The following is a 24,250-nucleotide window of genomic DNA, read 5'->3' as shown; positions in this document are numbered from 1 at the left end:
TCTATTAATATAATCTGAAGACCTTGCAGAAGATGCCTTAACCAAGGCTAAGGTCTTGAGCCACTTTGCTCATACCTCCACAAAATGAACACTTCTTCCCGAAATTAATGTTACAACTACTTGGTGGGGTTGAATCACTGTATCCACAGTATGCATATAAAGTGAACAGGTCAGAAAGTACAACCTGTAAGTAGTACCTTCCTCTCAGTAACGCGGGCAAACACTAGATTAGTCATGGCCTCCCCAACAGACATGCGAGCACCAGCAGCTGGGTTCACCAGGCCCTTCACTGGCTGTTCTCCTATTGCTGTAGCTGACCCAACTAACTCCTGTAATGAGAAGAGGACAGTGTCACAGTTATCATTAGAAATCTTAGTAGTCAGTACCTTACTGGAGAAAGTAAGCAGGCTCACAGTACACCTTGCCCGCTGCTTCACCTTATAGTGATTACAAGCCATTTTCAGAAAAAAATAATGTTTTCAATAATTGTTACCTTGACCTTGATTGATTAGAATGATACTCTAAATTGTTAAAAGTATGTCAAAAGCAAACATGAATGAATTTTAATGAAAATCTGTCAAGAAAAAACCCCCGCTTGACTGATGAAAAGGAGTGTGACTGTGAGATTTTCCTTTGTAGTAACAGTGACCTTTACTCCTGACAGATCATTCCCACATTTGTATACATATTTTTAAAACATTATTTAATACACTGTCAGTTATCAGTAGGAATTTGAGTGTAGTTATTGATACATAGTAAATACTACAATGCATAAAGAATGTTATCCACAAAATTCTTCAATGAGAAAAGAGTTTGCATTCATACTTGGCCTAGATAAAATAGTTACAGATAATTTGTCTGACATGTAAGTTACCTGTTTACGAAAATCAGAATGTATTAAAATACTGGGGTATGCGAACACCAACTTAAAAATACATTTCTTATTTATACCCATCAATTTTTCCAAACATCTTTGTTCAAATTATCTTCAAAAGGACAACCTGTGATAGCAGCATAATAAACTTTGCAAGTCCTAAAATTATAAGCTGTCAAGTATCATTTTACAGTGAAGATATTAAAAAACACGGCTGTATATGATGAAGTTCAATTACTACCCGTTTTACTTACGTTATGTGTGATTGCAGTCACTGCAACATCAGCCAGAGGTGTGTGGAGTGGGCCTACACACTGCTGCTGGGCCACAAGTCCCGTCACACAGCGGTCCACCTTACAAAAGATACTCCGAAAAGTTAAGGGATGGTCTATAGCTCAAGGCATGTCATTCTTAAGTTTGAACACACACTTTTAAATTAACAGCATCAGATTTAATGTTTACAATCTGATCGTTTTCCTCTATCATATACTTAAATAGACAGGCCAGATTCTTACATTGGTAGTGATGCCAGGCCCTTATTTGTCAGTGAGGTAAGAACCCTCGCTTTTGTTAAATCAAAACCTTTTCTTGTTAGTGAAGTCATAAACTTTCCTGTCAGTGAGACAAAACCTTACCTTGTCAGTGAGACAAAACCTTACCTTGTCAGTGAGATAAACCTTACCTGGTCAGTGATGACAAAACCTTACCTTGTCAGTAAAGACAAAACCTTACCTTGTCAGTGAGACAAAACCTTACCTGGTCAGTGATGACAAAACCTTACCTTGTTAGTGATGACAAAACCTTACCTTGTCAGTGAAGCCAAAACCTGACAAGGTCAGTGATGACAAGGTCAGTGATGACAAAACCTTACCTTGTCAGTAAAGACAAAACCTTACCTTGACAGTGAGACAAAACCTTACCTGGTCAGTGATTACAAAACCTTACCTTGTCAGTGATTACAAAACCTTACCTTGTCAGTGATGACAAAACCTTACCTGGTCAGTGATGACAAAACCTTACCTGGTCAGTGAAGACAAAACCTGACAAGGTCAGTGATGACAAGGTCAGTGATGACAAAACCTGACCTTGTCAGTAAAGACAAAACCTTACCTTGTCAGTGATGACAAAACCTTACCTGGTCAGTGAAGACAAAACCTTACCTGGTCAGTGAAGACAAAACCTTACCTTGTTAGTGATGACAAAACCTTACCTGGTCAGTGAAGACAAAACATTACCTGGTCAGTGATGACAAAATCTTACCTTGTCAGTGAAGACAAAACCTTACCTGGTCAATGAAGACAAGACCTTACCTGGTGAGTGAAGACAAAACCTTACCTTATCAGTAATAACAAAACCTTACCTGGTCAGAGAAAAGACAAAACCTTACCCTGTCAGTGAAGACAAAATCTTTCCTTGATAAAGAAGTCAAAAACTTTCCTTAATAGTGAAACTTTCCTTAATGATGAAGTCAAAAACTCTCCTTGATAGGTAGTATCCATACCAAGTCATTGAGGTCAGACCAGTACCTCATTAGTGAAGTTTGATCCTTAACTCGTAGTGAAGTTTGATCCTTACCTCGTTAGTGAGGTTTGATCCTTACCTTGTTAGTGAGGTTTGATCCTTACCTTGTTACTGAGGTTTGATCCTTACCTCATTAGTGAGGTTTGATCCTTACCTCGTTAATGAGTCAGAGAAAAGACAAAACCTTACCCTGTCAGTGAAGACAAAATCTTTCCTTGATAAAGAAGTCAAAAACTTTCCTTAATAGTGAAACTTTCCTTAATGATGAAGTCAAAAACTCTCCTTGATAGGTAGTATCCATACCAAGTCATTGAGGTCAGACCAGTACCTCATTAGTGAAGTTTGATCCTTAACTCGTAGTGAAGTTTGATCCTTACCTCGTTAGTGGGGTTTGATCCTTACCTTGTTAGTGAGGTTTGATGCTTACCTTGTTAGTGAGGTTTCATCCTTACCTCATTAGTGAGGTTTGATCCTTACCTCGTTAATGAGTCAGAGAAAAGACAAAACCTTACCCTGTCAGTGAAGACAAAATCTTTCCTTGATAAAGAAGTCAAAAACTTTCCTTAATAGTGAAACTTTCCTTAATGATGAAGTCAAAAACTCTCCTTGATAGGTAGTATCCATACCAAGTCATTGAGGTCAGACCAGTACCTCATTAGTGAAGTTTGATCCTTAACTCGTAGTGAAGTTTGATCCTTACCTCGTTAGTGGGGTTTGATCCTTACCTTGTTAGTGAGGTGTGATCCTTACCTTGTTAGTGAGGTTTGATCCTTCCCTTGTAAATGAGGTTTGATCCTTACCTCGTTAGTGAGGTTTGATCCCTACCTTGTTAGTGAGGTTTGATCCTTACCTTGTTACTGAGGTTTGATCCTTACCTCATTAGTGAGGTTTGATCCTTACCTCGTTAATGAGTCAGAGAAAAGACAAAACCTTACCCTGTCAGTGAAGACAAAATCTTTCCTTGATAAAGAAGTCAAAAACTTTCCTTAATAGTGAAACTTTCCTTAATGATGAAGTCAAAAACTCTCCTTGATAGGTAGTATCCATACCAAGTCATTGAGGTCAGACCAGTACCTCATTAGTGAAGTTTAATCCTTAACTCGTAGTGAAGTTTGATCCTTACCTCGTTAGTGGGGTTTGATCCTTACCTTGTTAGTGAGGTTTGATGCTTACCTTGTTAGTGAGGTTTCATCCTTACCTCATTAGTGAGGTTTGATCCTTACCTCGTTAATGAGGTTTCATCCTTACCTTGTTGGTGAGGTTTGATGCTTACCTTGTTAGTGAGGTTTCATCCTTACCTCATTAGTGAGGTTTGATCCTTACCTCGTTAATGAGTCAGAGAAAAGACAAAACCTTACCCTGTCAGTGAAGACAAAATCTTTCCTTGATAAAGAAGTCAAAAACTTTCCTTAATAGTGAAACTTTCCTTAATGATGAAGTCAAAAACTCTCCTTGATAGGTAGTATCCATACCAAGTCATTGAGGTCAGACCAGTACCTCATTAGTGAAGTTTAATCCTTAACTCGTAGTGAAGTTTGATCCTTACCTCGTTAGTGGGGTTTGATCCTTACCTTGTTAGTGAGGTTTGATTCTTACCTCGGTGGTGAGGTTTCATCCTTACGTTGTTGGTGAGGTTTGATCCTTACCTTGTTAGTGAGGTTTGATACTTACCTCGTTAGTGAGGTTTCATCCTTACGTTGTTGGTGAGGTTTGATACTTACCTTGTTAGTGAGGTTTGATCCTTACCTTGTTAGTGAGGTTTGATACTTATCTCGTTAGTGAGGTTTCATCCTTACCTTGTTGGTGAGGTTTGATGCTTACCTTGTTAGTGAGGTTTGATCCTTACCTCATTAGTGAGGTTTGATCCTTACCTCGTTAATGAGGTTTCATCCTTACCTTGTTGGTGAGGTTTGATACTTACCTTGTTAGTGAGGTTTGATCCTTACCTCATTAGTGAGGTTTGATCCTTACCTTGTTAGTGAGGTTTGATCCTTACCTTGTTAGTGAGGTTTGATCCTTACCTTGTTGGTGAGGTTTGTTCCTAACATTGTTAGTGAGGTTTGATCCTTACCTTGTTAGTGAGGTTTGATACTTACCTTGTTGGTGAGGTTTGTTCCTAACATTGTTAGTTAGGTTTAATCCTTACCTTATTTGGGGAGGTTTGATCCTTACCTCGTTAGTGAGGTTTGATCCTTACCTTGTAAGCGAGGTTTGATCCTTACCTTGTTAGTGAGGTACCTCTTGCTGGCCACAGAAGGTAGGCGTAGAACTCTGTTTAGGGCATCAATTACCTGTAGGCCCTCAGGTAGAACCAAGGGTTTAAGTGGCATCTCCTTGTGATTGAGAATAAACTCCTACAAACCAACATCAGAAAAAACCAGTAGCTGAATTTTAAATCCACAGAGTTTTCTCCAAACAAGATTTCTGGGAAATCATACATAATGAAGTCATTTTTATGTAAGAGGAAGTCACTTGAATGTTTTAACAGATTTGATCGTGTTTACCTTAAATATTGGTCAAGGTCATTCCCAAACTTTACAATACATGCCAGCAGTTACTGGCAAAACATCATTACTCTATGCTTATGATACTCCAGAAGAAGTCATTTGAAGAACTTGACCTGTGACTGTGATATGGATGAAGGCCATTTCTGATTGCAATCTTTCTAGCAGTCTATGTCAGCAAGCTACTTGTCAAATATGACAACTATATTATTTTTGGTTCTTCAGAAGAAGTTGTTTGATGTTTTTAAAATGACATCCATGACATTGAATAGGAGTCAAGGTCATTTCCATGCACAATTCTTGTAGCACTCCATGCCAGCAAGATACTCGCCAAATATCATGACTTTGGGCATTTTGGTTATTCAGAAGGTTTGAATTGGTTTTATTATTTAAACAGATAAGATCCCTGTAACCATGAATATGGGCCGTATCTCATAGACTTCATAATTTGTGAACCGCTTTGATACGACCTACAAACTAGGTTGTGATAAAGCGGTATATAAGAACCTCAAATTATTATTATTATTATTATTATTATAGCACTCTGTAACAGCAAATGAATGGCTAGGGTTTAGGACTTTAGACCTTTTGGTTCTTTTTGAAAAGTGAGTTAGATAGATGGATAATTTACTCCTGTAACCTTGAACATAATGAGTTCTTAAAATACATGTTATTAAAACTCTTAAGTGTCTGTAGTTAAAATACATGTTATTAAATATCTTAACCCTTAGGCTGCTACATTGATTTCTATGTAAACGGACACCACTGCTGAATTAATTATTGAAATTTATTTTAATTTACTTGATTTTTCAAATGTGCATAACTTGGAAAATATTTGTTATATGTGAAAAAAAGTTAAATGAAAATTGTTCGTTGTTGTCTCTAGTTTATATTAACGTTTTCAATTCTAAAGTTGCTTCAGTATTTACCTGTACAGGTGGTAATAAAGGTAAGAAAATGTGAAACTTTTAATTAATCGGATTTAAGCAAGAGGAAGATCATTTTAAAATTATTTTCGTCCGTAAATGTGATTGGCAAATGATAACAGAGATTATAAAATTCATTTTTGACATAAGACGCTGTATATTTACACAGAGATTCTCAGGTAAAAAGGTCAGGTATTTCGTCAAGAATTGCATGTGATTTGCTACAGGTTTCAGGTCGCCATTAAATAAATTTACTGTCAGTCGGCATATAGATATATCTTAGCTACGGTCTAGTTTATGATTAAGTCACCGATAAAAAGTTTGAAGAAATAAATCGGCTCAAAACGTATCAATGTCAATGTTCAATTCGGCCTCACCTGCAGACGACATTGGCGCCTCGGTCCGCCAATATTTTCCTGTTTGCGTAGAGCACAAAGCCATTTACTGGAAAGTTACATATTATGTAACACCGAAGTATTTCCACATCAACCATGCCGAACCCTTCAAAACCTTTATTATCATCGTAGGTGACGATGGAGAGTAAATGTTTACCATCATATGCATCGCTTCAATCTACACTTCCGCCATTTTTATGACTTTTTTTTTTTATTTGAAATTCTCTCGCACACCTTTGGTTATTACTAGGGTACACTGCCGTGAATATCGAAAGTAATGACAAAACAACCAATCAGAAGCCTTCTACTATAAGCGCTCAGGTTTGGTATAGCAACAACCCATCTTCACACTTCCTGGCTACCGATCAAAACCCACAGGCCGAGAAACGACTATTGTCGTGCGTAGCACTGACAGCCCGACTTTTAAAAACGACTATTGTCGTTCGTAGCACTGACGGCCCGACTTTTAAAAACGACTATTGTCGTTCGTAGCACTGGCGGCCCGACTTTTAAAAACGACTATTGTCGTTCGTAGCACTGACGGCCCGACTTTTAAAAACGACTATTGTCGTGCGTAGCAGCCTAAGGGTTAAGTGTTTGTAGGTAAAATACATGTTATTAAATATCTTCAAGTGTTTGTAGTTAAAATACACGTCATACTCTTACCTTTCTTGGCATGGAGCCAAGTACATGTTCAAGTTCCAGGTCAACTGGGTATTTATGAAACTTCCGCCGCTTTTTTGCAGGGCTTCCATCACCTTCAGAGTGGTTAAATCCCTCAAACCTGATCTGTAGAAAACAATCCAATCAATGTCGGTTTTCTTTGTGATTTTAGATAAGAAGAAAAATTCTTGGAAATGATTGACTCTCGTTAGAGTAGTCAAATTTATGTCTTTACAGTTGATACCTTCATTAAGCCATTTACTGAACTATGAATACATGAATATCAACAGACACTCTCAACTCAAGCTTTCCTGCTTTGATAGCTCTTCATCAGTGATTGTATGGTACTTACCCTTAATTCACATTTATATTGGAACATTGGAACATCTAGTTTGAACACAATGGTTACATCTCCCAATTCAGTGTTTAAAGAGAGTTGTTTTATTTCCTCAGGTAAATTTAAATACATGGTAGAAGAACTAGGTTAATCTGAATGAATGGCTGTTTTTCATAAATTTAAGATGGGACCTTTTTGTTGCATTTTTGTGGAAGAAAATTTACCAATTGAGAAGGAATTTTTTTGACAGGAGTAAACTATAAATTTGGGGAATGAGGCATAAATATGACATAATTTCAATTAGGAATGTGGCCCGATATCGGCCCCAAAACGTCCCCAGATAAAACACTGGAATGTCAACTAAATGAACATAATTGACAAACTACAGTGATGTCCAGCAATTGTTTCTACAGATAATATACTTTTGTGCAACTACTGAAATCTTTGAACACTATTTTGTAAAAATTAGATAATCTGGAGTAAGAAGTTAAATAATAAAAAAAAATCACAAATAACATCTAACATAAGCGAAGTTTGGTCATACCCTTCCATCCCCAGTTATCTTGCCCACTATGTCGACCGGACACCTCTCCCGTTTACCGATGGTTTCGAGGACATCACGATCAGACTTGTGGAGGAGAATAGCATTACTCTCCTGGTACTCAGCCCCCCATAACTCCATGTCAGTCAGGGTGGGGTCCCCCAGAGTAAACTCAGACGCCCTGATCACGGCTCCAGCTGGCTCTGCTATCTCCTTCAGCACGTTACCTGATAAAGACAACAATGTCAGATACAGACATAGAAGCATTGATAATATACTGGATACATAAAAGAACTGTTCTGAAGTTGCTATCCATTTCTCAACACATACACTTATCCTAAAGTGATAAGATATTTTTTCTGAGAGATAAAACATTGCCTCAAGAATATATACCAGGTATATTATAGGTAATTTTTGTATGTTAGATATAGAGTCCTTGTCTATATCTCTGTCGACACATACCATTGCCTCCTGCTCCCTGATCATGTATGCTAGCTATAGGGTTGCTGTCCCCCATCTCCAAACAGGCACGTATCAGGCGATTTAGTTTTTGTTCCATCTCAGGGTCTCCCCTCTGCACTGCTCTGAAGTCCATCTCTGTCTTGTTGTCCCCCTGTACCTGGACGGAGGAGGCTGCTCCCCCTCCCACACCGATACGGTAGACTGGACCCCCGATCTTTGCCACCCTCATACCTACAAACATCAACGCCCCAATGATCAGCTGCTGGAACTTTAATAGTTTAAGACTATGAAAACACTTTATCCTGTCTCCTGTTCATTCATCTTTCTCTCCATACTCTAATTAACTTACACAAGAATATTTCACAAGCTTTTATAAGATTGAGGATCTTAACTCAAGCTCCTAAAAACATTTGTCAATAGAAACCAATACTTCATGAACTGAATGCCAAAAGTAATGATAATCATAATATCCAAGTAACTGAAAAGGTAATATATCAGTGTTTCTAATTATGCATGACGAGTCACTACTGCCCATGTTTTAAAACATTTGTTGTACCATCATGTCTTGTTAAGTTCGGAAATGTTTTAAAGTCATGACCCAGGAAATTTTAAGGAAAACAAAGTCCTTATTTAACCTTTGACCTGGAAGAACAGTACTGGACATACTCTGTTGGTGATGCATAAAGATGTCTTGTTGTGTAAAGAAATTAGTAATATAACTGTAAATAGAAATAAACACTTACCTTCTTTTGGTGTTTTTTTCATGGTGCAGTTCCCATCTAATTGTCCAATGCCACCACTGAACATGATAGGTTTGACATACTCTCTCCGCTCTCCATCAGGTGTGGTCAGTCCAAATGAGCGGGCAAACCCTGTGATAACAGGCTCTCCAAATTTGTTACCGTAGTCCGAGGCCCCATTACTGGCCTCTACAGCGATGTCCACCGGGAGAGCAAAGTTACTAGGGTAGACATAAGTCTTATCCTCCCAAGGCAGTTCATACCCTTTAACAAGCAAGTACACGAAATAAAGAACAAGAAAACAAAAATGAATACAGATGTTAATTATACAATAGGATAAATATACATATCGGAAGTGGTAAATTTCTCATTATGAGGTCAAAAGTAATATGCTATCATCTTGGCATAAATATTCTATTTCTGACTATTTTCATAAATTACAAAACCACATTCTGCTTTGGTCACATAAGGCCAAAAAAGAATGAAGACTTGGTTCTCATTTTAGGGCACCGCATTGCCGCATTTATCGTGAAAGTAATAAAAGAAAATCGTGAATGCGCCAGCCGCCATCTTTAAAAAAATCCGTAAAATTGGTCCACATGTCGTTTTTACTCGTTAGTCACCCAAGTCCCGAAAACGTTTGAATAAAGATAATGAAATTGATATACAGGCAAGCGTTAAAACGATTATGACTTATTAGTCTCGTGTACTTAAGGAATGGGGGGTTAGTGATTCTCGTCTGCAACATAGTGGAGGGATTTTCGGAGGCTTGCTCTGTGATGGATCTCTACACAACTATAAAAAGACAAGGTAATGCCCACAATGAATGATTTACAAACTACACAATAAAAAAAAATCTCTCTCGTCTCATTTTTGCCATGTAAAATGAAAAAAAATATATCCTCCCTGCCGCATCTCTTTTGAAAAAAATTGGCCTGAGAACCAAGTAATGTATATGTTTTGGCCTAACCAAAAGAAAGTTATAAATGTCTGAAGACTATGAAATACAAAATGATTACAACCGAACAATATCCAAAAACATGGCTACACATCAATCTGTTTGTAGCCGACGTTACCAAATGTCAATTGCTGGTCTTGAATTAGCCATAAAGTATTATTTATTCTGGAAAAGAAAATATACACAATGTTATTGTTGGTAATAGAAACATAACTACAGCACAGAGCTTGCCACTTGATACTTGATATGTATTGCCTGTATCACTCAGCGTGTCCCTACCTGGGATGAGGAGGTTACCGAAGCAGTACCCTGCTGTCCCCGCTACCACATGGGCCCCACGGCCAGCTGCCTGGACATCTCGGATTCGGCCCCCCGTACCTGTGGTGGCCCCAGGGAAGGGTGCCACACCTGTATCACAAAGAAAACCCTCATTGATTCTATATACATAATCATCAATGCAGATAGAACTAAATTTTTAGTTTGATTTTTTTTCTTCAAAGCTCAGGATTATAATGAAACAAATAACTAAAAAAAAGTATGTAACTTTTCTCATCATCTATAATTCTCAATCATCTTTAGTTTGTGATTCAATGAAAAACCATTTCATTTGCATGATTTGCATGTTTCCATAAATAAAGGGTTCAGGCAACAGTGATAAAACCTGAGAAAGATGATATCTTTAGAAAGACAGACATGCTGACTACAGTGTAACATTTTTAACTTACAAAAAACATAATAAATATAACATTGAAATGTTTTCCAAGAATTTTTAACCAAAATGCATACTGAAACTCAAGTCATATTGAAACTCGAGTGTAAAGAACATAGGTTTACAAACATCTAGGTAACAAGGTTATGTGTACTACAAATGTATGTCTGTGGCAAGATATACCTGTAGGGAAGTTGTGCGTCTCTGCTGTGAAGATGATGTGGCGTTTTTTTTCCTTGGTGTGTATCATGGGGCTGGGCTTGGTTGGGTCGCTGGGCTGTAGTACTTCCACCTCAAACCCCTTAATAGCACTGTCAAGTAATGGATTAGTTAAACTTACTGCAAAGTTTGCTACAGGTGAGGTGTAAACCCCTCTGCACCAACATTTTTTTTTCCAACTTCAGGAAAATAAGGCAGTGTAGAATATTTAAGTCTGATATACACACAGAATCTACTGTAAACTTGTACCTGCTATTATCAGAGAACTTGATGAGGTTGAGAATATTTAAGTCTGACATACACACAGAATCTACTGTAAACAAGTACCCGCTATTATTAAAGAACTTGATGAGGTTGAGAATATTTAAGTCTGATATACACACAGAATCTACTGTAAACTTGTACCTGCTATTATCAGAGAACTTGGTGACGTTGAGAATATTTAAGTCTGATATAAAAAAAAAAACAGATACCGTAAATTTGTGGGTATATTGCACACTTTCTTAGGTAAATATTGTCATGTCAAAAAGGGGGTGCGCACTATATACAGGAACAAGTCAAATAGTTTTATCACTCCTCAACACGTGGCATTAAGCCCTACTGCACTGTTAGAACTACAGACTGATTTGACCGTAAAGGGATTATAAAAAATATGTTTATACTAGAAGCATGGACATTCTCTGGCATCGGAATTAGCTACACTTTCTTCGTTTGGTTTCTGCAGGAATCGTCCATCATCCACTCGTTCCAAGCGGTACGGAGGGAGACCTTCATGGACTTGTTGACTCCAATAAATCAATCATTTATTAATCGGCGTTACAAACACCAACCTACCTTTGATGCTACTTTTCCAGTTTGATTTTCAGGGAAAAGAAATCCATTTTTTTTTCTTCAAATGACCCCAAAAACGTACCTGCACACTATACCTAAGTGCGCATTATTCCCACAAATTTACGGTGACTTATTGTAAACTTGTACCTGCTATTATCAGAGAACTTGATGACGTTGTTGTCATTGGAGGATTTCTGAGTTGCCTTAATCATGTCAAACAGTGATTCTGGACGTTCCTCACCATCCACTATCATCCTCCCTCGAAAAAACCAGTGGCGACTGTGTTCGCTATAAATTTGAGAAAACAAATAGAGTTTTGTTCATATGTACAAAAATACAGGTCTCCTCTTTATAATAATAGTCACTGCTGGGTTTTTTAACATGTTTTTTTTTGTTTTTTTTGTGATAATGATGATGCAGACACACTTCACTTTTAAGATATCTCAACAGTTCATAATCTCTGAAACCAAACAAGATTTCACTGAAAATTGGCATTTTCTGACCTTGAGGTAATTGTGACCTTATTAAAGTGCACGGCACCTTTAATGGGTGATTTAAGTACACTTCACATTTAAATTTCTTCAAAATATCTTCAACACTGGTGACTTGAGAAGTGATGGGGACAGAACAGAAAGACACATGGATGTTGTGTCGCTTCAGGACATACACCCATCATCATCCTCCCCCACCTTGCTCATATTTTGATTTAAAAGCTTGTAATGTCACAAACATGTGAGTGATTTTCGGAATGGGTTATCATTTTTATATTGATATTGATGCACCTGTTAGACTGAGCGAGGTCGAAGCATTCCACGTTGGTTGGGTTACGTTTGATCGTCTCCTGGAACAGCTTGGTGTAGTAATCCATGTCCCAGTCATCAAAGGCCAGACCTGATACATCAAGGCAGGTTTAGGCTTAATTCAGTTGCCAACATTTAAGGCCAGTATACAAATCCAGAAAACTTTAAAACCTACCTATATTGACATCTACAGTGCAGAAACCTATGTCTATATTGGCCATCTCCAGTATAGTATAAACTTTAACTCTGTAATGGCAATCTCCAATATTGTACAAATAGAATAAACCTACCTAACTCTGTATTTGCCATCTCCAGGGCCACACGACCATTCTCCATAACTTCCACCTCGTACACCTCCTCAGTCAATGCCTCAAGTTCAAAGTTCTCAATAGGGTGTAAGTAGCGACACTGGGTCATTCGATCATGAAGGCTGGCCACTATTTTCTCCTCAATTTCACTTGTCAACGTGAATCCTGGCCTCGTCATAATCATGTAACGTACGGAGCTCTCCACACGAATCAAATGTTTCAATCCTGCTGCTTTGCACATGGACACAGCATTTGTTGAAAATGGAGTTGAAAAGTTCAGCCTGTAGAGAGGAGGCATTAATAATAGTCAAAACCTGCAAAAGCTTTCACACCAACTGTTTTCAAGCTGAAATATTATAGATGTATAAATTTAGGTGATGAAAATGTTTGGGTTTTTTTTCTACAATTTTAAGTTACTTGACAATGCAAAAAAGCTGTATACATCTCACAACAGAGAGAACTTCATGCAAAATGAACAGATCGGATACTCACTGAATACTCAACAGAGAGGATTTGAAAATGGCTGTATACAGTACATACATGCTCGGAACCTAGCTGTAAACAAATACACCAAGACCTGAAAAACAGGTCAACTTACCTTGGTCCTATTTCAATGATGACATGCTTTTCATTTGTGTCAGCAGTATTGGGTTGAAGAAATGTGTCATCAGAAATCTGTCCCTCCTGAAAAGGAGTGTGCAGTATCCATTTTAACTTGTCCATATCTTCTTGTTCTAAATCTGCATAAGGTAAAACACATATAGTCTGTTATGTGATAATATAATTGATCATGAAGTCTAATAGAAGAAGGCTGAATTTGGTCCGGAAGTAAATTTTTCAGAAAAGTATCACGTACTCCTTCACAGAGGAAATTCTTTTCTTCTGTAATGTCATTTTCATGTTTACCCCAATCTGAAAACTTCTGACATCAACAGATTTGAGAAGACGTTTCATTTTGACAAATATTAAGTCATTGCATCCAGAGGATCTAAAAAGTACAAAACACTATTGTTGGCGACCTATACATAATTTTTAGTAGATTATCTGACTCGACCAAACCAGTTTGGGTGGCGACATGTACTATCCCCTCATCATCTCTCCAGTCATGTTATCTAACCTTGATTATCTATAACAATCATCATACCGTCAAACCTTCACCCTTTACTCACTTAAACCTCTGTACAGATAGCATTACCTTCATTCCTTATAGAGATCACAAACCTTCATCCTTTACTCACTTAAACGTCTGTACAGATAGCATTACCTTAATCCCTAATAGAGATCACAAACCTTCCCCCTTTACTCACTAAAACCCCTGTACAGATAGCATTACCTTCATCCCTTATAGAGATCACAAACCTTCATCCTTTACTCACTTAAACCTCTGTACAGATAGCATTACTTTCATCCCTTATGGAGATCACAAACCTTCACCCTTTACTCACTTAAACCTCTGTACAGATAGCATTCCCTTCATCCCTTATAGAGATCACAAGCCTTCACCCTTTACTCACCTAAACCTCTGTACAGATAGCATTACCTTCATCCCTTATAGAGATCCCAAACCTTCACCCTTTACTCACTTAAACCTTTGTACAGATAGCATTACCTTCATCCCTTATAGAGATCACAAACCTTCACCCTTTACTCACTTAAATCTCTGTACAGATAGAATTACCTTCATCCCTTATAGAGATCACAAACTTTCACCCGTTACTCACTTAAATCTCTGTACAGATAGCATTACCTTCATCCCTTATAGAGATCACAAACTTTCACCCTTTACTCACTTAAATCTCTGTACAGATAGCACTACCTTCATTCCTTATAGAGATCACAAACCTTCACCCTTTACTCACTTAAACCTCTGTACAGATAGCATTACCTTCATCCCTTATAGAGATCACAAACCTTCACCCTTTACTCACGTAAACCTCTGTACAGATAGCATTACCTTCATCCTTTATAGAGATCACAAACCTTCACCCTTTACTCACGTAAACCTCTGTACAGATAGCATTACCTTCATCCTTTATAGAGATCACAAACCTTCACCCTTTACTCAGTTAAACCTCTGTACAGATAGCATTACCTTCATCCTTTATAGAGATCACAAACCTTCACCCTTTACTCACGTAAACCTCTGTACAGATAGCATTACCTTCATCCCTTATAGAGATCACAAACCTTCATCATCTATGCTGATGTAGAAACAGACTTCTGTAAGAATCCTAGACAGTCCCTTCCCTATAAGTGAGGATATCTTGAGTTTTGTAGCATCATGGCTTCCCTTGGTTATCCCCCCTTTCTTGTAAACTCTTCGGATTACCATTCTACAAAGGAAAAACTAAATTTATTAGCAACTGTAGAGTTTTTTTCCAGTATACATAAACTTCGAAATAAATCCATATGACATTTGATGAATAATACCATGTGAATTATAAATATATAATTACCTGGATGTTATCCAGTGAGAAATACTATCTTAAATATATTTCCCCTATTAGGCCTGTTTTTCGGGCCCCAGGGAAACCATAAGTTGGCTAACCTTCTTCAGTCAGATCTGCCTCATACAAAAATAACATGTTTCCCCTAGATAAGTACATAATGTAGTGCCTTATTTTCCCAAAATGACCAAAAATTGAGGAATTTATTCCCAATTTCAATACAAATAATTCTATTTTCCCAATTCATAAAGGAACAGGCTGTTGCAAATTTAGTTAACAAAAACACTGTATTAACAGCTAAGGTCATTGAAGGATGTGCTTCCATTTGTGTTCACTGTTGTATGCATGTTTGCGTGTGTGCAGGAGGCAGGGTATGCTGGTGTATTTGCCTCATTGCGATAGCACGGCATCTAAGTCACCAAGCACGGCATTCTGCTCGGTCACTTTACATTGAACTGCTTTCAGTTGGCATTCATAGACAATATGAAACTCCTAAAATACTCATATCCTTCATTTACTTGTTGGGTTCCTTCCACAGGAGAAAACGGCGTCCTTTGTTTACGCAACATGGAAACACTTTAAAACACTTTTTACATAATGGCCTTAAGGTTCAACTAGCCCCCTGAAAGAGGCTATATGTATAGTCACCCTAAATTTCAACCCCCTGATAGATTATATTCAAATACCCTAAGCAAAGATCAGAACTTGTGCTCTATATGTAGTTTGGATATATTGGACTTGTAATGTACATTACCTTTTATAAAGTTCCAAAGCGAGGTTAACATAGTCAATAAGACATTAATGTTGACGTTTTCATAAAAATAGTTTATCAGACTTACAGCATTTCAATCTCTTTAGAAGCCCAACCGATTGAGCTATATAGCTGTAAAGACCTATAATAGCTCTATTGACTTATCTGAAATAGGTCTTTTGAGCTATTTTCAAGTGATTTTCCTTTTTAAGAAAAACGAAACAAAGTCGCTTTTAAAAGAAGATTGTATCATTAGGTTGATAACAAAAGACATTAAATATAAGGATTCTTTTTAAAAAATAATGATGTAAATAAATCGAAAATTTTACATTTATGAAAAATGAAAATAAACATCTAAATGTATACTTTTTGTAGTCAATATTACCATAAACCTTATTGTTTGATGCAACTTTGCTTTAATTCAATGAAAATACAGCTATAATTTATAAGTGTATATAGCTATAAATAAGCTATATAGGTATTTATAGCTATATAGCTCAATCGGCAGAGTGTACTGGACCTGTTAATTTCTCTTTCACTGGTTGTGTAGGGGGAGGGGCATGCCGGCTTCAAAAGTAGATGATTGTTTCCATGGGAATGCACAGAAATCATATTAAAATGCCCAAGTTACATATTTTACCGATGTATATTTGAAAAACCAAGGGCTTTGTGACCGTTATGGACACACGAAACATTTATCTTGTTAGAGACATTATAAACATTCAAGCTATTTCCAGTTTCAATGTTTATAACATGTCTAGCGCGTTCATAACATCACACTCATAGATAGTTATGAATGACACATACTCTAAAGTTTATTTATCGATTAAGGAACCTTAACGAACCATAACTGGCATAAAAGTTCGTTCAAATATGTATCTTGTTTGTCAGGTCCAGTACACTCTGCCGATTGAGCTATATAGCTGTAAAGACCTATAATAGCTCTATTGACCTATCTGAAATAGGTCTTTTGAGCTATTTTCAAGTGATTTTCTTTTTTTAAAGAAGACGAAACAAAGTCGCTTTTAAAAGAAGATTGTATCATTAGGTTGATAACAAAAGACATTAAATATAAGTATTCTTTTTAAAAAATAATGATGTAAAAAAATCGGAAATTTTACATTTATGAAAAATGAAAACAAACATCTAACTGTATGCTCTTTGTAGTCAACATTACCATAAACCTTATTGTTTGATGCAACTTTGCTTTAATTCAATGAAAATACAGCTATAATTTATAAGTGTATATAGCTATATAGGTCTTTATAGCTATATAGCTCAATCGGCAGAGTGTACTGGACCTGTTTGTATTGTCAGATCCATGTCACATGTGAATATTATCGGTTAATATAGTAATCAAATGACACTGCATAACTAATGAGAACTATGACGAATGGACACTGAAATTCTGTAAAACAGAAACTTAAATAACCTCGTAGTTGCATTGGTCCACCTTCTTTCACACACGTGCACAACAACTTTCCTGCTTTCGTTTTGCCGCCGCCTTATGAAGGGGGATAACTCTGGTATCCTTAAAACAGGTATCAAACTAGTAAAATACTTCACCGACGGGTTTATCATATATATATGCTTTTCCTTTACAGTTTAAACTTACATGTTTCTTCATGTTGTTAACAAATAGTAACTTATGTTTTTGTTTTATTTAAATTTGAATTAAATCTTATTTGGTGTTGTAAGTCTACTCTGGTAGTCATTTTACTATACAGGAATATAATCTATAACGGGCAAGTTCGGCCCCCAGGAAAAGTCCACCCTGCTATTTTCGGTCTTGATCAAATATTCAGAATTTTGAGGATCTTAGCAAATTACTCGACTTGACGGAATATTCACATGAGAAAAAAATGGAGTGGTAAAGTCAATTACAAAAATACTAAAAAGGAGGAAGGTTGGAAAGTAACTGACTGACTTCTACCAAATAGAGGAAGGCTGGAAAGTAACTGACTGACTTCTACCAAATATAGGAAGGTTGGAAAGTAACTGACTGCCTTCTACCAAATAGAGGAAGGTTGGTAAATAACTGACTGACTTCTACCAAATTGAGGAAGGTTGGAAAGTAACTGACTGCCTTCTACCAAATAGAGGAAGGTTGGAAAGAAACTGACTGACTTCTACCAAATATAGGAAGGTTGGAAAGTAACTGACTGACTTCTAACAAATAGAGGAAGGTTGGAAAGTAACTGACTGACTTCTACCAAATAACTACTGATTTATGTCACAGGTGTGAAACAATCACTGCTTCACTCGATGGTAACATGCAAATATGAAGTTCAACTAACAAACGCGTCTGCAACTGCTTGTTACACCAAATAAACTATTTTACAAGTCACCATACTATATACAAATATAATGAAACAACGATATTCTATAATTTAAAATCTCGTTATTTCGCCGAAAAAACGAAATGGCATAAATAAGCCACCATAGGTAGCGCCGTTTATTTCGTAGGGTTACAATTTGTACCGGGTCGCTTGCCGCTGTGATTTTCACGTTCGTATTATTTGGGTCCGACGAAATAGTGAATGGGCTTTCATTGTTTATTCACCTACACAACAGAACTTACCGATATTCGAAGTTCCTGAAACGAAAAAGCTGCTATTAATTCTCCCCGACAGGGTTAGTCAATGGTCCTATATTTCAAGGATTTTTACGAGCCGCTAATAGACAACGCGATTTATAAAGCGGTATCAGTGTTCGGAAATATAGTTTTTCAATGTTTCAAATTCTCAGTATTCTTTTACAAAGCCTAGTTTTACGTTTTTAAAAAGGCTTAGTATAACAGTGTATGATAAATATATGTTCAATACAACAATATTGATCGCTTTAAAGGATCTGTCGATCAGTGCGAATGATTCTCCAGGCGTGTGATGGACCTCGGTTACAAAATAGGATCGTTACAGTAAATTTACTCAGACAACAAAAACTAACTGTTGTTCGAGTAACCTCCCCTGCACTGTAAAATTTTATAACATGTAGGCCTACATGACAGTAAGCATATTTATTTAAACATGTGTAGAACAAGTTTGAATTTAGAAATGAACTCCGCCAACAAATCAACGAAACACGATATATTATGTGGGAATGATATATGCAGTTATATCCATGATCAATGTCCTCTAAATGTGCCAATGATTGATACGTCGTACGAGTAGGTCCCTGTGCGGTTTACCACAACTGGAAGGACATCAATCGTGTTTGATAGAGTGGAACATCGTCGGTTAACTTCCTGTATTAACTCGTACAAGGCTCAGGAAATAGAGAAATGTTGACCGTATAGTTTAAAAAGCATTGGATGCGAATATATTTGAAAATAAGATTCTATAAGAACAAATTGCACGCATTGCTATCAATACAGTTTACCATATACTAGTTGACCGGCTGTGGGGTGGGGGTAAATTGTGTACAATGTGTTTTATAAATTGTTTACGGTGTGTTTTATGCCCTCATCCATTATTACGCCTATCGCTGTATGTCGATCGGTCCGTTGTTGACAGTAAGTGGATTATAGTTAAGACAGAAATCAATATGTCACTTTAAATCTGCGTCACTGTGAACTGAAGCTTGGTGTACCTGAACTCCCTTTACCTGTACGTGATGTGACGTATCCCAGCACTGGTGTGTAATGACATACTCTGGATCAATAATAGACTGCTTTTGTATTAGTGGTGCACCGCGGACACTACACGGGCGCAATTATTTATTCGTAATAAAAAAAATCATAAAATATCTCATGTTGCTTATATTTTTGTCAATTTTTTTTCTCGGTCAATACCAGTTGAAATATGGCAGCGATCAATACGTACAACTAGACATGTACCACGTGAACTGTAACAGAACCCTAATGGAATAATGGCAACAATATACTCCAATATTAACCCCACTGGGAGAGTCTCCGTACACAATAGTGTAATAAAAGGTCTGTTCTACAACAAACAACGTAGAACAGCCGTCCGAAATGATTCAAACTGGAGTACGACCGCATGGACATAAGAACAAGCCTGTTTAGACCTACCCTGATCTGTAGAGAGTAATACTAGACGTGTTATAGGCTAGAATCAACACTTGGTAACATGCAACCCCTCAAAGATGGTATAATACTATCATTGGCAGGTATTGTGATTTGCACAAATTTCTGATTCCATTTAAAATTTATAAGAATCACCCTCAAATAGTGAAGAACTGGGCCTACTTCAGTTGTAGTCTTGACGCTGACTAAGAAAGAAAAATGAAAACCCAGGAATAAAAAGAAGAATACAAAACACTTCCAAGCCAAAGAATACAAGACTCATTTGAGGAAACTCGAGGATTTTCGAGGATTTTGCCTGAAAAACAAAGGGTGGACGTTTCCTATCCTACATCACTGAGCAGTAAAGAGTATTAACTCAAAAGCCATGAAAACTCGTTTTAACAGGCTACCATTTTGAAAATATCAGCTTTTCCTTCCAGAATTTTGGGCAAGAACAATCTGCATCACGGCATCGGGATTTTCCGACTTTAGTTGCATCATTCTGATGAAAGGACCTTGAGGTAGGGTGCAAGACAAATTTCAGGTTTGTCACGAATGTCACCACGTACATGGTCGGTTATTTTGATAAAGTTCAAAAATATAATGTCTTTTGACAAGATATTAGACACATACAGATCAATACAATTAGTCGCCATATAGAGGCCAAAAAAGTAAATCGACATAAAGAGGTTAACATAATTAGTCGACATATAGAAATCCACAAAATAAATCGACATATGGAGTTTAACATAATTAGACGACATATAGCGTTTCTTTGCGTATTGCAGAGTTATCTTCTCTTGAGAGCAGGTATTGATTGTTACGTCATTTGTTTGTGAGAGTAAAGTCATCAATTTTTGAGAAAACGACGTAATTTTCTCACGCAAACCAATGACGTAACAATCAATACCTTCTCTCAAGAGAAGATAACTCTGCAATACGCAAAGACGGAATAGATACAAACAAAGTAAATCGACAATAAGAGGGTAACATTATAAGTCGACATATAGAGACAAACAAAATAAATCGACATAGGGAGGTTAACACAATTAGTCGACATATAGAGACAAACCAAATAAATCGACATACGGAGGTTAACACAATTAGTCGACATATAGAGACAAACAAAATAAATCGACATAGGGAGGTATAATTAGTCTACATATAAAGATCAACACAATAGAGGCCAACAAAGTCAATCTGGAGACTCACGAAATCCCTGGATACAGTTTGTTTAAAGAGTAATGCTCCTTGCCTCAATTATAAACTGATACATACATTACAGTATCTCGTTCTTATTTCGTGTAAATAAGAAAGCTTGGAAAAGGTGGAAATCATTTTTGTAACGATTTTCTTTTCAATTGTTATTATTACAAACCATTAGTTACTTGGGTTTTTTCATTATGAATTTATAAATAATGTAGGATTTGTTTCCTAGGTGTTACAGTACTATAGGCAATAGTTAAAGGATGATAGGTTTAAAAACTCCATGATCTAGTCATCGATAACCCTAATATTCACCAATATATTTTCCGATTCAGAGAAATGTTATATGCACATACTGAAATTTCTGTTCGATTTTATACCCAAAATATTTGATTATTCAGCCATTTTTAAATAGAAGCAAAGTAGACTAGCTTCCATTTAATCATAAGGACAATGTTCGTCTACGCTCAATTCGTATTTCATAAGTTAAGTATATTTGTTTGAATTATTCTTTGTAAAAATTTGAGGAATGTTATTTTGTTGTCTTTTTTGTTTAACTCTGTAGAAATCACTTTTGTAACTATAGTTGTCCTGTACATTAGTTATTGAAGTTTAACAAAGATTGACCAACCCTTTACCTATCCTGACAATATTATGTGAACAATCTTATATTAAATCGTCAGGTTACATATACCTCTGTTCTGTCTCCAATACGGTTATAGAGTAAAATCGAACAATAAATATACTACAATCAACATGGATTTGTCAATGAAAATCTTGTGGCGTTCCATTCACATTCGGGTTTTTTAATCTTCCAATCACAGCCGGTTGATGACCAAAAGTATGGTGTGCTGTAAACTGAGAAAGGTCAGTCTGACCGCTTACTGTCGTGTTAACAGACCATAGCAGACTGAAAGAACCCACGCACGCGCCACTCTTCGAATTACACAGTAATATCTTCATTTCCGGTAGCACAGCGTAGTGGAATCTCAGATGTTATCTATAGTAAGAGCGATTTTCGAATGCCAGAAATGTTAGTGGATATTTTTATGACGTGAAGCATGTTTCTTATAAAGTCTCGCAGCGACCACAGTACCAGCTAATAATTGTGAAGACTTCTAATATACATGTACATATACGCGGCAAATGTGAAACAAACAAATCAATGTAACTGTGTATACACTCTCCGTATACTGTTTGTAGAGTGCTGGTATGGTATGGTATTGTATTGTATATGAATATTGTAAAAACTGTAAATATTTCACTTTTGAAACCGATGAGTTAAAAGCCTCAGGATAATGAATAACTAGAACTTAGATATATGTTTATTGAATTCCTGAATGTATCCTGGATGTGCGTAAATATAAACTCTGTCTGTAAGTCCGTATCATAAATCTGTCAGGTTGTCCGTATATTCCTAAATGTAAATGTATATACTCAGTCTTGATGTCCGTATATTCATTCTTGTAAATATAATCTCTGTCTGGATGTCCGTATCTTAAATCTGCCAGGATGTCCGTATTCTTGTTCGTTTGACTATACATTCAGTGTACAACGCTAAAAAAAAACCACAACGTGTTGAATTTTTACACACAAGGAGGCAGACAAACTGATAACTTAGACAGAGACGGTTGGTAATCATATTCTACTATGCGATTTCTGTCGTAACTTCGTTAGAACTACGTACGCTTCTATAGACATGCGTAGTTCTTTTTCCTTAACATTTCCCATATCAGCCGCCCATTTTATACACACACACTTAAACATAACTGTAGGATTTTGAAAAACAAATATTTGTTCAGATTTTATCATTTTTCAGGCTATATATCAAATAATTGATGCACAGCGTGTTCGTATATCATGTCCAGGTAATTCAGTAGAAATAAACACGTGATTCGATTCAATACAGAGTATACCTAATGTACTGGACATATTGAAGTTGTGCAGTATACATTGTAAATAGATTGACCGAGTACTGAGGACATTACAATATGTCTGTTCAGTAAACAGTTTTACCAGCATGCTTAGAGGGTTTGTTATGTTTTCTTAATTTCGTTATGTTTAGATAGATATATTATGTCACAAAGTACATCGTCATTTCGCCTCCACTCCAGACACTAATAGGATCAATGCGTGTGGTACAAAAAACTTTTAATTCCGGGTCAGTTTATAGAAAAATAACAGAATGGACCGAACGAACCCTAGCTCCAGTGACGATTACGACCTGGCACGTGAATCAATAGGACTACGCTAGACGATAAACAGGTACCCGGAACGACGATAACAACTACAATACAGGACCTGTGTGGAGATTTAATGGTGGACTTTATCAATTACAAACCTTCAGACAGGTATTATATCAGGATGTCCGTCGATAAAAAAAAACAATTGTCACGGGGATAACGTCTACAAAGTCAGAGACTCCAAATACATGTAATCGGTTGTACAGAGTAGACGTACTGGAAAGTAGATAGGTACCGGCAACGTTTTCTGAACGTACACATTAATTGACCTTTAAAATTCATCTTTATACTTGTGATTTACATTGGAAATAACTCATAGGTTGATTCATTTATATTGATTGACTGAAATTGTATTTCGGCAAAATAGCGTTAAACCATGTTTGAAGTAATAACGTATACAAATAATATTATATAAAGTATAGTACAAATCATTTAAGTACAAATCACGTGACTCATTTAGATAAAGTTCATATAAAATGGAAAATAAAAGTATAATAATATAATATTAAACATAAAAAGTATACTTATAATTCGATAAAAAGATAAAAGTCAAATGATATAGATACGTGAAATGAAAAGGAAAAGCCGGTGTAAAGGATCTCGATGAAAACTAAACAGATAATTGACCGGTCCAGGTAAGAATGATCTGTGGTCATTGACTGTCGCCGGTGACAGTTGATGATATACGGCACAGGTATGACACATACATATTGATCTTTGATTGAGCCGTTATTGATTTTGTCACCAGGTGAGCGAGTGCACGACAATTATCTTTCTCGGTGTGAGATTAT

General features: G+C 36.7%; 1 protein-coding gene across 4 annotated transcripts in view; it reads right to left on the bottom strand.

Moving 5' to 3' along the window:
• Window positions 1-24,250, bottom strand: part of LOC110446648 (phosphoribosylformylglycinamidine synthase-like) — a 32,051-nt gene that overhangs the window by 7,546 nt on the left and 255 nt on the right. For 3 of the 4 annotated variants that reach the window (XM_021491904.1, XM_021491903.1, XM_021491906.1), the window contains exons 1-15: window positions 17,419-17,483; window positions 14,976-15,121; window positions 13,387-13,528; window positions 12,771-13,069; window positions 12,463-12,571; window positions 11,828-11,968; window positions 10,814-10,941; window positions 10,201-10,329; window positions 8,967-9,227; window positions 8,224-8,454; window positions 7,765-7,988; window positions 6,887-7,009; window positions 4,618-4,749; window positions 1,129-1,227; window positions 198-329 (exon numbers count right to left, since the gene is read on the bottom strand). In XM_021491904.1, coding sequence (XP_021347579.1) covers window positions 198-329; window positions 1,129-1,227; window positions 4,618-4,749; window positions 6,887-7,009; window positions 7,765-7,988; window positions 8,224-8,454; window positions 8,967-9,227; window positions 10,201-10,329; window positions 10,814-10,941; window positions 11,828-11,968; window positions 12,463-12,571; window positions 12,771-13,069; window positions 13,387-13,528; window positions 14,976-15,120 — 2,295 coding nt within the window. In that variant the 5' untranslated portion in view covers window position 15,121; window positions 17,419-17,483. Of the gene's footprint in view, window positions 1-197; window positions 330-1,128; window positions 1,228-4,617; window positions 4,750-6,886; window positions 7,010-7,764; window positions 7,989-8,223; window positions 8,455-8,966; window positions 9,228-10,200; window positions 10,330-10,813; window positions 10,942-11,827; window positions 11,969-12,462; window positions 12,572-12,770; window positions 13,070-13,386; window positions 13,529-14,975; window positions 15,122-17,418; window positions 17,484-24,250 lie in introns of those variants that run through there. The other variant, XM_021491905.1, reaches the window with a different exon arrangement.

Source organism: Mizuhopecten yessoensis, unplaced genomic scaffold (genome assembly GCF_002113885.1).
Source record: "Mizuhopecten yessoensis strain PY_sf001 unplaced genomic scaffold, ASM211388v2 scaffold2911, whole genome shotgun sequence".
Taxonomy (NCBI): Eukaryota; Metazoa; Mollusca; class Bivalvia; order Pectinida; family Pectinidae; genus Mizuhopecten; species Mizuhopecten yessoensis.
This window is presented reverse-complemented; position numbering and strand designations above follow the sequence as displayed.